We start from the raw sequence: 15,251 nt of genomic DNA on the forward strand, positions 1-15,251 counted from the left end.
GTGTGGGATCTCGTCCCAGTATTCAGCCTCGCATGTTTCAGAAGATCACCTCATCTTTGTTAGCCCTGTTGTGGTTGCATTTGTTATGTTTATTTCCTGTTTAGGGGTAAGAGATGTATTGTGATAAAGATATCACAATATTAGACAGTGTCTTCATGCCTCTTATATAGTATGTATATTTGTGCAATGTATACTTTTTGTTTTGAAAGTATTTTGCAGGAATAATGTGTTTAAGCTTGCTAGAGTAGTAACTATTTTGGATGTGGTTGTTTTTACTTTGCTTTATCTGTAATTTCTGATTTAATTATGGAGGTCATATGATTTGTACTGATCCTGTTTAATGTAATTTACTGACTGTTTAATGTAGTAATTGAAGTCATTTGTTTCACATATTTTTACTGACTCTGAAATGTAATCCTTTTGCTGTTAATGGTCATTATAGATCGATGTTCATTTACTGACTTCTGTCATTTGCTTAGTAACTATTTTTGGCTTTGATTGTTGTTTCTTGTGTTTTTATATTACAGATTCAATTTTTATGAATTTACTGACTGTTAGAGTAACTATTGAGCTGTTCACATTTATGATGTTTAGTTAATTTTTGGTCATTTATTTTACTGACTGGTATGTTTTGATTTTGGTCATTGTTTCTTGACCATTTATGTACTGACTTTATGACTTTGTATTATAACTTTTTCACTCCCATCTATTTACGAACCTGACTCATTTGTATAAATGTAAATTACTTTTCTGCAAATTTTCTTAATAATAAATTATTTGGAAGGTCACTACTTGGTTTTGCTTGATTGTGAGAAAGGATTTTTCAAGAAAACTGATCTTCAATGTCATTTGAGAGTTCTCATTGGAGAGAAGCCAATTAAATGTAATGACTGTGGGAAAGCATTTTCTCTGAGAGGTAATCTTAACATTCATATGACAGTTCACACTGAAGAGAGTGTTGGTCATCTGATATCAGCCTGCCAGACCCTGCTTGCAGATGGTCACTACACAGCCTGCCACAGCAAGATCTCTAAATACATACATTGGAAAATATGTAAAGATTACAGAATTTAAGTAAAAGAAAAGGACTGGAAGTATGAACCAGATCCAGTCACCTTCAATAAGACTTTCCATCTTTTATGACAAGGAAATTCCAACAGGAAGATATATTGTAGGATGTGCTATAAAACCTGATATTGTGATCTGCAACAAGGAAGAAAAAACAGCTAAGAGTATAGATGTGACAGTACCCAGTGACTTTGGCCTCGTTATATCTGAAAGGCACAAAATAAGAAAATACCAAGGTGTAAAGAACGACCAGAAAAGCACATGGGAACTGAAAGAACTAGAAATAATACCTGTGGTGGTAGGGGCAACAGTCTTAGAAAGAAAAACCTGAGAAAATATCTTCAGGCAATACCAAGTTGCCCAAGTATAAATTAGGTGAAGATTGCTTACCTCAGGTGAACGGTAAACATCTTGTAAAGAGCCCTTGGATATAAGGCCAGTGGAATCTAGAAGTGCAGCCCTGATATAAATTGAAAATTAAGAATAACATAAGCCCCAGAGAAGCATTTATATGGAAAGACTGTGGGAAAGCATTTTCTTGGAAAACGTGTCTTGCAAGTCATACAGGGGTTCACCCTGGAGAGAAGCCATTTAAATGCAATGATTGTGAATCTCCTGCTTGTGGTGTGACGAAGGAGAGACATCCATCACTTCATAGCAGAAAATGAAAATTATCAATTAGAACGGGAAAGGCAGTCCCCCCATAGCACATAACAAGGGTCTATCGCAGTCAACGGCATCCACCATCATTAAAAAGAAATGGATGCCCTTAAGTCATCAGCTTCAATTCATTTCATAATAAAAAAAAAAAAGAGATCAGGGCCTTTTGAAGAAATGGAGCAGTTACTGGTCACATGGATGGAGGACCAGATACAAAAGTATAAGCCACTCAGCATCTTGACCATTCAAAGAAAGGCTTGCTTGTTTTTTGATTAACTAAAGAAAAACTATGATGATACTCACACCAAGGATTTTGTGGCAAGTCATAGCTGGTTGCAGTGTTTCAAAACCTGCTTTAATTTTAATGGTGTGAAAATTAGTGGTGAAGAAGCAAACACTGATGCTGAAGGAGCCGCTAAATTTAAAGATGCTTTGCATAAGATCGTTGTTGGTGAAGGGTAGTACTTGCCAGATCAAATCTTCAGTGTCAACAAAACGGCTGTATTGGAAGCAGATGCCTGAACGGTCCTACATCCACAAAAAGGAAAAAATGTTCCCTGGGTTTAAGGCATACAAAGATCAGCAGAGATACGCTGCATGTGCATTACTGACATAATAAGAAAGCATTGATGGCTGCGCTCCTATTCAAACATTGCTTTATTCCAGAAGTGAAGGAGTATTGTAGGGAAAACAACATCCCCTTCAAAATTCTCCTAATTCTAGACAATGCTTCCCGGCCACCCTCAGCACATCGCAGATATCAACAAGAGAGTAAAAGTTGTGTTTCTGCCACCAAACACAACATCTCTCATACAACCCATGGATTAGGGCGTCGTGGCTATTATCTTGGGAATATGTTTGTTGTGGTTATGGATAATGAGGACAAAGAGCTCAGAGCTTTCTGGAAGGATTGCAAGTTTCTGAATGCCATTCTGAACATTGGAAGGAGGTAAAGAAAGAATGTATGAATGGGATTTGGAAAAATCTGCTAAGCGTGTATGTGAACTCATTTAAAGGTTTTGATATGTATATAACAGTTGTGGAAATGAGTAAAAAGATCGTGTTACTTGGAAAAAGTTCAGATTTATCATGAAACAATGGAAAGTTAACACATCAAACACTGTTCTCCCGTAGGGGATTAGTGCCGTCAGTGGACTCCATACGGTGTACTGTAGGCATTACTAGAGGTTCTTCTCAGCATAGTGCAACTGGGAGGTTTTCCTCCTTTTACATCTTTCAAACCTTAAACTGTCAATTTCCATTTCAACACTGAATGACCTCATAGGTCCAAGTGCTAGGCTTCTAGCCTAAATTCTATATTCAACACATCAAACTCATACTTCACCAAAGGAAAATAATGTCTAACATTGTCCAAACATAAGAGAAAAATAAGTGCATATAAATAAAACAACGAAAATATAAAAATCATTATAATGAATAAATGTTATCAAGATGAATACGAGGTCATATTTTGTTAACCTAAAAACATTTGATTCTTAAAATGACTCGTCCAAAATATATTTCATGAAATCTTAGCACTCTGAGGTCTAAATTCATTTGTGTCAGAGTAAAGAATTTCGAAAATAGTACTGAACATTAAATCTTGTGGAATCTAACATGGAATATACGTACTTTCGTCCCATGAAAGTTTAACCGACCAGAAATATGGTAGTTTTGGCTTCCAATATTTGTCAAATATACACAAACCATCAGGGATGGATATTAGGGGAATATTTATACAGCAGTTCAACATTTTCAATCGTGTGAGCGGAAATAATCAACTGAATATTGTCTCTGCCTGATGGCTGTGACGAATGATGGTTAGTGTCTGAATTAAAAAGGATTAGATTTTTACCAATTTATATTCTTTCATCTTTACCGTTACTGTCTGGAGATTTTTAATAACAGTAGTGAGGGTTGCTGGATCATTTTACACAATTTTGGGAAAATAGAGCTACCGAAGTCATTTTAAAGGAAATTCTTCAAAATTCAAAGCTTTATGTCAAAGACTATATGTCGAAATCAAATGCTCTGGTTTAATCTCTTACAGTATGGAGGAGTTATAGAGTTCCATTTGACAATGTCCAAGAGAGAGAGAGGGGGTTAATGACTGAATAGGCTGTTGGTGAGTTCTGGGTTGTCTGCTGATGCAGCTGGAGTTGATTGTTAGAGTTCTGTGTTTTGAGTCTTTGGTCAGTCTCTGTGTTTTGAGTCTTTAGTCAGAAGCTGTGATAGTCAGAAGTGTCGGCAGCGGTCTGTGAAGGCATTGATAGCTATAGTCAGTTAAGTTTTGTGTTTTGTTGATTTGTTGTTTAGTTGTTTTGAGTTGATATTTTTTGCTTTGGAGTTGTGCCTGTGCCATTGGATTTGTTGTGCTTGTGAGTTTCTGTTGAGTTATATGTGGGTTGTTGTTGGTGAGCTGTTGAGATTTCTTGGTGTTGTCAGGGGTTGTGCGTGTTGCCTTTTTGTGTTGTTTTTTGTGTAAGTGATTGTTTGTGCAGTGGTCTTTTGTTGTGGTTGTATTCCTTGTTTGTTGTTATGTTGTGGTTGTTCCTTGGTTGTTTGCTGTGTTGTTGAGTTGTGGTTGTGTTCCTTGGTTGTTGTTGTGGTCCTTGGCTGTTGTGTTGTTGTTGTGCTGTTGGGTTGTGGTCCTTGGTTGTGGGGTTGTGGTTCTTGGTTGTTGCCTTAGTTGTTGGTTGCGTGTTACGACAGCCGTATCCAGTGGACAGTACAGCTCCTTGCCCTGAGTGTGTCAAGAATTTTTTTTGTTTATGGGTTTTTGTAGGTCAATTGTCGTGCGTGTATTCAGTAGTGTAAAGAGGAAAGTGTGACTGAGGGTGAGTTTGGCAGCTGGATTGATTAAGTTTATGGGGGGGGGGAGGGGGGGGGGGGGGGGGGATTTGCCCGCCACAACAGATCCATTTGGGAATCTTGAAATTTCTTATTAATCTCTCAGAAATATGAGTCAAGAGTTGTGGCACAAAGAGAGAGAGATGAGGTATGTGGGGGGGGGGGGGCGGTGGCCTTAATTTACAGAGGGAGACTAATGGGGGAGGGGGAGAGGTTAGAACTAATCATAAACGTTTTCTCACTATGTATAAGCATTCCCCTAAACCTTACAGATAATGATTTTCCTTTATTATTGTTAATGTCTTCTCTTGCATATTAAGACCTTTTTTATTCATTTTATGCTTATTTCCCACTTGTAGTATATAAGTTACTTTCACAACACTGATCTATTTTCCTATCTATTGATTCAGACAAACGGGCTCACGAGACAGCAAACATTCCTCAGAAGGCCAATTCCCAAAATATAACTGACCTACTTTCAAACTCATTTTGGGAATAATCTCAAGCAGGCCAATTCGTGAAATATCTTTGATCAATTCCTAAATTCATTCTGGGAATATTCTCAAGCAGGCCAATTCCTAAAACACACTGAAACTATTCCCAAACTCATTCTGGGAATCTGAAGTCTTTACATGTCTTACTGACACTAAGACAGTCTAGTTCTCTGTCCTGAGACGTTGGAACTGTATCCTTGTGGGGGCGACAAAAGTCCTTCAGATTTACTGTTTCTGAGGGGGGTTTGGGGGAGGGGGGCGTGTGACCGCGCCACATGCTGTGGTATATCCTGAGGGTAGGGTTACGATGCAGGGGTGGCATATCCTAAGGAAAGCATTTAGCTGTTTTTTGTGCCATAAAAGTCCAGTTTTGCCTCTGAGGTTTGATGGATTCATAACAGAATACAATATAGAATTTCGGCCAAAAGCCAAGTGCTGGGATCTATGAAGCCATTCAGCACTGAAAGGGAAACAAGAGTAAAAAGGTTTCTTTGAAAGGTGTAACAGGAGGAAAACCTTTTGCAGTTGAAGCACTGTGAAACAACTGTCAGGAGAGAGTGGAGAAAAGTCAGATGGAAGAAAGAGAATATGAACGGAGGTGCAATAAAAGGAAATGCAAGAGGTCACAGCTAAGGCCCTAAAGAAGGGACGCTGCAAAGAACTTTTAAGTAATGCCTACAGTGCCTCACATGAAATGCACTGACGGCACTGCCCTTCTACGGGGTTGATGTGGATACAGCAATTTTTTTTTTAAGGGCAGTCAATAAATCTGCAACTTGTAAGAGTTTTCCATTTCATCCAAGTCTTCCTTCTGTGTAAATCCAATGTAATGACCTTTTTTTTTTTCCTTTCTACTACCAAGTTCTGGAACTCTCTCTCTCCTTCCGTTTCTGTTGCCACCAGATTCTGAACTTCACTAATGACTTTAACTTTAACTGAAATACTTTAGAGTCTGCATTTATTAACGTCAAATGTAATGGCTATCCAAATTAAACCTTAACAAAAGTAGCAATGGACATGTGAGTGTAGCTACCAGACCAGAAGTCCCAAACGTTCTTCTTTATTTCCAATTAACTTTGGGCTGTAGAGTGACTGTCACGAATACCGTTCACTCCTATGAATATTCTCTGAATATCCTATGAGTATTCTACCTCTCCCTACCTGATCGCTTAGAGGAATCTATGTAATATTCAAGGCTGGTCAGTAGGTAGGCTACAGGGTCAGAACTGGAGAACTTCAACCCTTCAACTCTCTGGTCATTATGAGTTAGTTTGAGGATCCTCTTAAAGGTAGAAGGGAGTTGGTGGATGGTCTTTCTCAGAGTTGCTAAGTTTTTTTTTTTTTTTTTTTTTTTTTTTTTTTATCTTGGATACTACTGAAATGTGTTCAACAGTTCGCCAAGTGCAGATGTGGAGGCTTCTGGACTCCAAATACTCAAGTGTGGAGCAAATTCATTCCTTCCTCTCTCTCTCTCTCTGTCTCTCTCTCACTGCAGGCTGATTTCCAATTCTGATCTGATAGATAATAGTTTAGGATCATTTGTAAGTTCGTGTATATTTTTTGGTAAAAGCAAAACCTCACTTGATTTTGAAAGAAGACACCATAAACTTGAAATGAAATTAGGGTGTCATTTTTTCTGTACATTCTAAGGGTCTAAAATCCAAGATGGCGTCCAAAATGTCCTTCATTTATTTGGCAATAATGCAATACTTTCGCTAATGCAAGGGATATAATTATAAACAAAGTATCAAAATATGAGTTTTCTGACATGAGGAAACCAATAGATCATCAAATTAAGGCTCAGTGCATTATTTACATGTCTCATATCAAGATGGCATCTACAATGGCAACTGTTACTCTAAATTTGACATCGTAATCCAGACTATTTTATTGGAAATAAATGTACAAACAAGATATGTTTGACTAAAGAGATAAGTTTGTCACAAGGTAAATAACAAATCCAACTATAGTGACACCATATTAGGTATTGTTCAGTATATTATATTCAGTGTATAACACAAATGCAAAAAGTAATATAGTATGTCTGTAGTTTATGCAATGGACGTCAATCGTCTTCATGTAATGGGAAAAATATTCCTTTAATTATAATGGTTTACAAAAAAAAAAAAAAAAAAAAAAAAAAAAAAAATTTGGTCTGAGGCAAGAATGGGGATAGGTGTTTTTTGCTAATTTTGGTGTGCTGAATTCAAATTTATAAATAGTTTTGCTCTATCACCTCTAGTTTTCTGGCTTTTAAATAGTCTCATTTTAGTATAAACAGAGAATATATGTGCACATTTCAAGAGTTGCAGCAGCTTATAACAGATAAAACAGGATAGATAACTAGAGGTGATGAGTAAAAACGGATTTCAAATTTGAATTCAGCACCCCCAAATTAGGTAAAACGGGTATTTTTGTGCTTGCCTCAATTTCTTTGTAAAATATATATTGATTCATCATCCTCCTCTAATATCTTTGCACTACTTTTGTAAGAGTGATTGGAACTGTAAAATGTTTTCGTTTTTGTTGCGGACACACATGCGTGGCAGTGTAGCCAGTCCCTTGTTTTGTTTTTCTTTCGCTCTGAGTATGGGAGCGCTGCCCTGAATCTTTCGTCTGCAATTTGGTAACACTAATAAAACTATGTAAGGATCACGAATGCTCGAAGGTGTGAGGACATCAACCGGTCCACCCTTTCATTTTGACTATTTTACCAAATTATTAATACAAATGATTCTCTCTCCCTTGCAAGGGATCTAATCCAGTGATCTAGTCCAGGGATCTAGTCCAGGAGTTCTGAAGACTAGGTATATTAACCAAGTCCAGGAGACTAGGCCTGGGAGAAATTTGGCATGATGTAATGAGTAATAAAGAAACAAGCTGAGTACCAGGAATTTTCTTCAATACCCCTAAAATGGAAATCAGCACTTCAATTGCCTCCCAGTGGGAAGACATCACCTGGCCTCATCAGTAATAAGACCCATACACACAAGGAATATCATGTAATAGCAGGTAGGACAAGCCTACCCTAATTCCCAGGCAGCGTAAAGGTCATTAGTCTTCATACCCACCGTGTCAACTATGACACAGTACCATTCTCCGACACCTGTCTCCAGGCAAGAAGACTGACAACAGTGCATATGTACAGTAGTATTATTAATCTCGCATCGTAATGTCATGGTGGGGAAAAATCCTTCCATGACATTTGGTGGCAGCTGTGTTGGATCTGTAGTCCAGTGCTATTGATCCATACCCACTGTGCCTATATATAATGTAGGTCACTTATAATGTTTTATTGTATGGTATGCATTTCTTTATGCAATATTGTTGATTTTTATCTGAGTAAGGTCATGATTTGTTAACATGCATATTCATTGTTTCTATAGTGACGGATTGTATGGTATTGTCTCTTAATGTAGTTTACATTTTATTATTTGATTATATATAAGTGTTTGAAATATTGTAACAATGGCGACTGGTAGTGATGAATCATATATTGATTTAATTCAATTAGAACAAGAAACACAACAAACATTACAGACAGTTAAGTGCTTCACTCAATCCTACCAGGATGTTTGGTCTCAAGTGGGAGATTTATCAAATCTAATCAAGGACTTGGACCAGAAGTTGGTTGACTTACAGGGGACAATACAACACTTAACACCCGAACATAATAACACTCAACCACCCATAATGTCTACACCACATACATCTCACATTCCAATTGATGAAGAATGGTTAGTTACCATGAAAGAGCACTCTGAAAATGTGCCTGATATAGTAACTGAAGGAATTCGTACAAGAGGTGCTAGGAATATTGTACCTCCTTCACGTCTCATTGAAGAGATATAGACTCTGTGTGATGATGTACAGTACTGTAATTTTGTGACGTTTTGTGTATTCTCTTTTTACTTGGTTTGAAGTTTGATGAAAATATAGTTTTTTTCTGTTCGCAGTGACCAGTAATGTGAAAACTTTATAGTTTTGAGGTAATGAACAAAGGAATAATGTAAAATGTTTTGTACAAAAATTCACTAGTGCCCTAGTTGGGAATGCAATTGTGGTCTTATGGGTCTTGTCTTATAGGAAATTGTCAGAGTTTTGCTCTTGTAGTACTGGTTTGGTACATCTTAGAGGATAGAGTACACCACTTTCCAAACCCCTTTGAGATTCAAATTTAGAGTCGTTTCTAGCCAAGAGCTCTGGTGAGTTTGATAATCATTAGGACGCCTCAATAGGAGTAAATTCTGTCTTCACATGTGGAGAACTCTTTTGTTGCAGATTGATGTGACATCCTGTGTAAGTGGAGTCAATCTAACCCCAGTATTAGGAGAGCTGTATTTAACGCACACCTATAGGGTAGTGTCCCCATTTAGTACTCAAGTATATCCTTGTTTTATGCTGTTGCAAGAGCCCCTTTAGTCTCTAATTGAGATCGTTGCTTGTTTCTACTGTACAAGAGCTGTTTTTCCGCAGTTGCAGACCCATCTAAGGAGCTGTTTGGTTCCGTTAGGAAAAGTTGTCCTTGATATTTGTTGAATTTAGAAAGGTGGTTTTCTGCATATTTACTTGAGAGAAGTTTTCTTTAGTATACCTGAAATAGCACTGCCATTTTCTTTCATACACTCAGGTTCCAATGTTTTTTCTGTTTTTTGTTTATTAAGTGTTTCCTCCTGTTTTCTTACTTGAAGTGTATATTGAAGTACAAGTAATTTAGTATTTGGTATTTACTAGTCAACACATTTATGAGTATGAATTTAGCAACTGATTTTACACAATGTACCTGTTATTATGTTTACTTAAGAGTTAAGTTGTTTTAATAAAATTAAAATTAGTTCACAACACAAACATGGTGTTTCCTTGAGCCAGGCGCTCTCCTCAATTCATTTACCTTCCTGCACGATGTGGGCTTAAAGAAACCCCCACATTTTGGTGCCCAGACCCTGTGAACACTCCCTCTAAGAAGATAAGTAAGTTGTGCAGGGAAGATAATGGAGAAGTTAAAGAGGACAAGGATGACATGTCGAGGGTGGGTGACAAGAGCTTCCAAGGTTCTGAGTGACCTTCTGGAGTCCTCCACCACAACCATTAGTCAATTTGAGTACGCCATCAAGGAATACGACCAAAGACTAGCTAAGTTGGATGAAGTCCAAGAAGCAATAGAAATTGATGTAGCTGAAGAAGAACTAGAACAACTTTTGGATGAAGCCCATGAGTTTAGAACAAAAAGTGTGCAGCCTAGGATACAAGCTGAAGACCAGATAAGGAAGATTTTAGCAAGCAGCAGCAAGAGCAGCGGGTCCTTGGTTCTGTATGTGGTCAGTCTTCATCTCAAGAATCAGATGTCACCAACGTCAAGTTACCCAAGCTGGAACTGCCAAAGTTTAGTGGTGAAGTGACCCAGTGGCAGTCCTTCTGGGATCAATATACTTCCCACATCGATGCAACAGACCTTCCAGTGATCAGTAAGTTCACTTATTTGTTGTCTTTGCTGGAGGGAGATGCCAAGAATGTAGTAAAGGGACTAGCCCATACCAGTGCTAATTACCCGGTTGCTTGCAATTTACTGAAGGAACGCTACTAAAAGCCAGAAAGGATTATTTTTGCTCATGTCCAGGCATTGTTAAATGGTCAGGTCAACATTAATGTCAGCGGACCAAAGGGTGTAGCACAGCTGTGGAAATTACGAGATGACATTCTAATACATATCCGCAGTTTGGAGGCGCTAGGCGTCACTGGTAAACAGTGTGAAGTGTTTCTTACACCTATCATCCTCTCTCGTTTGCCCAGTGAACTGCGGCTAGAGTGGGCCAGGGATGGTGATGGACATGAAAGTGATTTAGATTGGTTATTGACATTCTTAGACAAGGAAATTTCAAGATTAGAAAGGTCTGAAGCCTTTAAGGGAAAGAGTAGTAGTGAGGAAAAGAAATTGAAAGTAAGAGTTCTAAAGACAAGGTAGTACTCAGCCGCAGCCCTTCATGCTTCGTCCAAGCAAGAAAACACTATGTGCAGTTTCTGTGGCAAGAAACACAAATCAGAAAACTGTTTGGTGTTCTAGAATTGAGTGGAAAAGAGCGAGGTGAAAAAATTAGAAGTTTAGGCCTATGTTTCAAGTGTTTGAAGAGTGGACACATGTCAAGAGAGAGTAAAGCTCGTACAAGGTGTACAAAGTGTAACGGTGCCCACTCTACCTTAATGTGTGGTGTTAGGCTGAAAATTAACCTAAAAAAGGAAGAAAGTGAAGCAAAGGTAGGTGCTGTTGGCAGTGACAAGCCTGCTGATGTGGCACTTCTGACAGGGCAAGGTGGTAACTGTACCATTTTACAGACAGCCAAAGTTTAAGTGAGTGGTAGTGATGGTACTGTTGTCACTGCTCAGGTAATGTTTGATAATGGTGCAGACAGATCATATGTTAGTAGTAAATTTGTGAAAAAGTGTAAACCACACTGGATCACTAGTGCACCTATGCCATACTCTAGTTTTGGGAGTCATAGTAGTGGAAAAAATGAACACAGAAATGTTTACGAGTTAAAGTTGTGGGACTCTGACAAGAAATTGGTACCTATCATTGCTGCGGAGATTCCCAGAATATGTCAGCCCGTTTAGTTTATGCCTTGTACCATATTCAGTGCTTAACTCTTTTTCTCATGTTGCATTAGCTGATGATTACCACCATGATTCTCCCATTGAGATTGATATACTGATTGGTCTAGATTTCTACTGGGCACTGATTTCTCCTATATGTTGTAGCCATGAAGTCTGTCTTTGGTTATGTCTTGAGTGGCAGGCTGTATGAAACCACTCGCACTTGTACGTATTCTGTACCACAATTATTGTGTATCTCCTCTGTTTCAGATTCAGATTTGTGTAAGTTTTGGGATCTGGAAACTGTAGGGGTTAAGCCTAGGGAACTTGTTGAAAGTTATAGTGAGACTAAAGTTTTCAAAGAATTTGAGAGTACCGTGAAGTTTGTGAATGGTCGCTATGAGGTTGCACTGCCATGGAAGGATGATTCTGCTAAAGAAAAACTTTTGAATAATGAAGTCATAGCCCATAAAAGGTTAAGTAAGCTAATGGTTAAGTTAGAACAAAATAAGGAGCTTAAGAAAGAGTATCAAAAAGTGTTTGATAGTTATGAGTCTGATCACATGATAGAAGAGGTACCAAGACGGGAAATTTCAGGTGTGAATCCAGTGTACTATATGCCTCATCGTCCAGTAGTGAAGTTAAGCAGTTCAAGTACTAAGATAAGGCCTGTGTTTGATGCCTCTGCATCTTGTTACAATGGTGTATCATTGAATGACTGTTTGTCCTCAGGCCCATCACTCAATCCTGAATCCTTGGTTGATGTCGCTCATTCGCTTTACGGTCGTTGGCCCATTGCTGTTACAGCTGATATAAGAAAGGCATTTCTGCAAATTAGTGTACAAAGAGAAAGACAGAGACTGTTCATAGATTTTTGTGGCCAAGAGACGATGGTACAATACGGCACATGAGATTCACACGTGTACCCTTTGGTAACACGGCGAGCCCATTTCTGTTAAATGCCACTATCAAACATCATTTGGATAAGTATCCCCCCACTAGTGTAGTGCAAGATTTGAAGGCTAACATGTATACAGACAATTGGTTGAGTGGTGCGGATTTTGCTGTAGAAGCAGCTGATAAATTTTGTGAAGCCTGTAGCATTTTTGCTGATGCTAGTATGGACCTTACAAAGCTTGTGTCAAATAGTTTGCTGATTACTTCTCAGTTATGTGACAAGGTACCCTTTATAAATTCTGATGAACGTAATACTGTATTAGGCCTTAAGTGGTGTAACTCACAGGACAGTTTCTCCTTTGATGGCATAACCTCAGATTCTATTGTAGAAGTAGTCTCTACTAAGCGAAGCATCCTTAGTGTGATAGCTAAGATTTTTGACCCTTTAGGATTAATTAGTCCATATGTTATGTACGGCAAGATACTTTTTCAGGAACTCTGGAAAAACTGGAGTCGGACTCGGGATCAAGAAATGCCATCAGAGTTGAAGCTTAAGTTTCAGAGATGGCTCCTTAGTTGTCAACAATTTAAGAATTTTCAGATAGATAGATGTTATTTCCCACAAAAGCCTGGGAGAAGCTTAGTCATATGGAGCTACATGGGTTTGGTGATGCTTCTGAAAAGGGCTATGGGCTTGTGTGTACCTGCGAGTACCTGTGGAGAACAGCTCATATAAGGTGTCATTAGTATCCTCTAAGTCAAGAGTTGCACCCATAAAGACAATTACATTGCCGAGGTTAGAACTCATGGGATCTCTTTTGTGTTCAAGATTAGTCAACTTTGTGAAGAACGCCCTTAACCTAGATAACAGTGTTAGAGTTAGGTGTTGGACAGATTCTACCATTGCTTTGTCATGGATTCAAGGAGATGCTAGTAAGAAGGACATATTTGTAGCTAATCGGGTAAAGGAAATCAGAGAGTTAACACCTCCAAGTTGCTGGCAACATTGTGGAAGTAAGGACAATCCAGCTGACCTGATAACACGGGGTCTTTTTGGCGGACAATCTTGTGGATAGTACTATGTGGTTCTATGGGCCTAGTATGTTAAAAGACACCCTATACCAGGAAAGGGAAGGTAACACAGTTGTTAAAGATAAAGAAGAAATAAGCACAGAAAGCACTGTTGCCTGTCTCAATGTACAAGGAGTGCCAAAAAAACCCTTTGATAGATTAGATCGATCAGTAAATTAAGCAAGGTGTAGAGTTACAGCTTATGTCTTAAGATTTATCAGAAATTGTAAAATTAGTCAAAATAAAGTGGAGGGCCTCTCATTACTGAAGAGATTGATTTTGCTAAATTGAAGTTGATTTACTGCATCCAAAGAGAAGTGTTTTCCTGTAGAAATAAAGGCACTTTTAGGTAACAAGGCTATTCCTCAATGGTCTAAATTAAGAAATCTTGACCCCTTTCTAGATGATAAAAGATTATTAAGAATTAAGGGTCGTCTTGAGTTTTCTAACTTAGACTATGACACTAAACATCCTGTCATAATTCCCAAGGGTCAATTTGCTAAGTTGTTGATCAGATTTCAGCACGAGTTTTTGAAGCATGCAGGTGTGGATACTGTAATTTTCATCCAATACGGAATAGCTTTGGATTATAGGAATGAGGAGATTAGCTAAGACAGTAATTGAAGGAATGTTTAAGTTGCCGTTGGCATGATACAAAACCTTGCAGTCAACCTGTGGCTCCATTACCCAAAGAAAGAGTAAGGTCTTCTCCACCCTTTGATGTAACAGGCTTCTGAGAATTATGCAGGCCCTCTTTTTTGTGACGATTGTCCTAGTAAGAAATTTTATGTATTGTTGTTCACTTGTGGTGTTGTACGAGCCGTACACCTAGAAGCGTTACAGAATCTGTATCCTTGTCCTGACTGCTTATTGGCTATAAGAAGATTTGTTGCCAGGAGAGGTTTACCTAGTGTCATATATTCAGATAATGCAAAGACTTTTGTAGCTGCTAAATATGAGGTACAAAGGATGTATAGCCACTTGGCTCCCAAATGGAACTTATAGCCCCCTCGTGCTCCGGTGGGGCGGCTGGTGGGAGAGGCTCATTAGGTCAGTTAAGCTTGCTTTGAGAAAGACACTAAATCTGAACTATATAAGTAAGAGTGAATTAGAAACTATATTAGTAGAAATAGAATCATGTATTCAATTCTAGACCGTTGACTTATGTGAGTGATGAACCTGATTCCATTCACTATCTCACTCCCTCACATTTTATCCTAGGACGAGCCTCACACTGTAAATCCTTAATAAATGTAGAGCCATGTAAGGTGACTTCCAGGGACTTGAATGAAAGAGAAGTTGTAAGAAACCAAAAGCTAGAACATTTTTGGAAACTTTGGAGTAACAATTATATAACTAATTTGCCTCAAGTTGTAAAAGGATTCAATAAGAAATGTGATTTGTCTAAGGGTGAACTTGTGTTGATTAAAGAGGATAACATTCCTAGATTGAAGTGGCCTCTTGGGGTTATTGTAGATGTGTTTAAAGGTAAAGATGGACTTGTAAGAAGTGTAAGGATCAAAACTAAAAGGGGAGAGGTGACTAGACCCATTCAAAGATTGTATGATCTAGAAGTAGGTAGATCCGAAGATTTGATTACTGCTGATGCATCCTGTGATGATC

The 15,251-nt window shown here is 38.3% G+C and overlaps 1 protein-coding gene across 1 annotated transcript; it reads left to right on the forward strand.

The window, feature by feature from the left end:
• The first annotated feature begins 11,827 nt into the window (after nt 1-11,827).
• Nucleotides 11,828-12,571, forward strand: LOC135199049 (uncharacterized). Its single transcript, XM_064226965.1, has one exon. The coding sequence runs from the start codon at nt 11,828-11,830 to the stop codon at nt 12,569-12,571; it is 744 nt and encodes a 247-aa protein (XP_064083035.1).
• Nucleotides 12,572-15,251: the final 2,680 nt, after the last annotated feature.

This window comes from Macrobrachium nipponense, chromosome 25 (assembly GCF_015104395.2).
Source record: "Macrobrachium nipponense isolate FS-2020 chromosome 25, ASM1510439v2, whole genome shotgun sequence".
Classification (NCBI taxonomy): Eukaryota; Metazoa; Arthropoda; class Malacostraca; order Decapoda; family Palaemonidae; genus Macrobrachium; species Macrobrachium nipponense.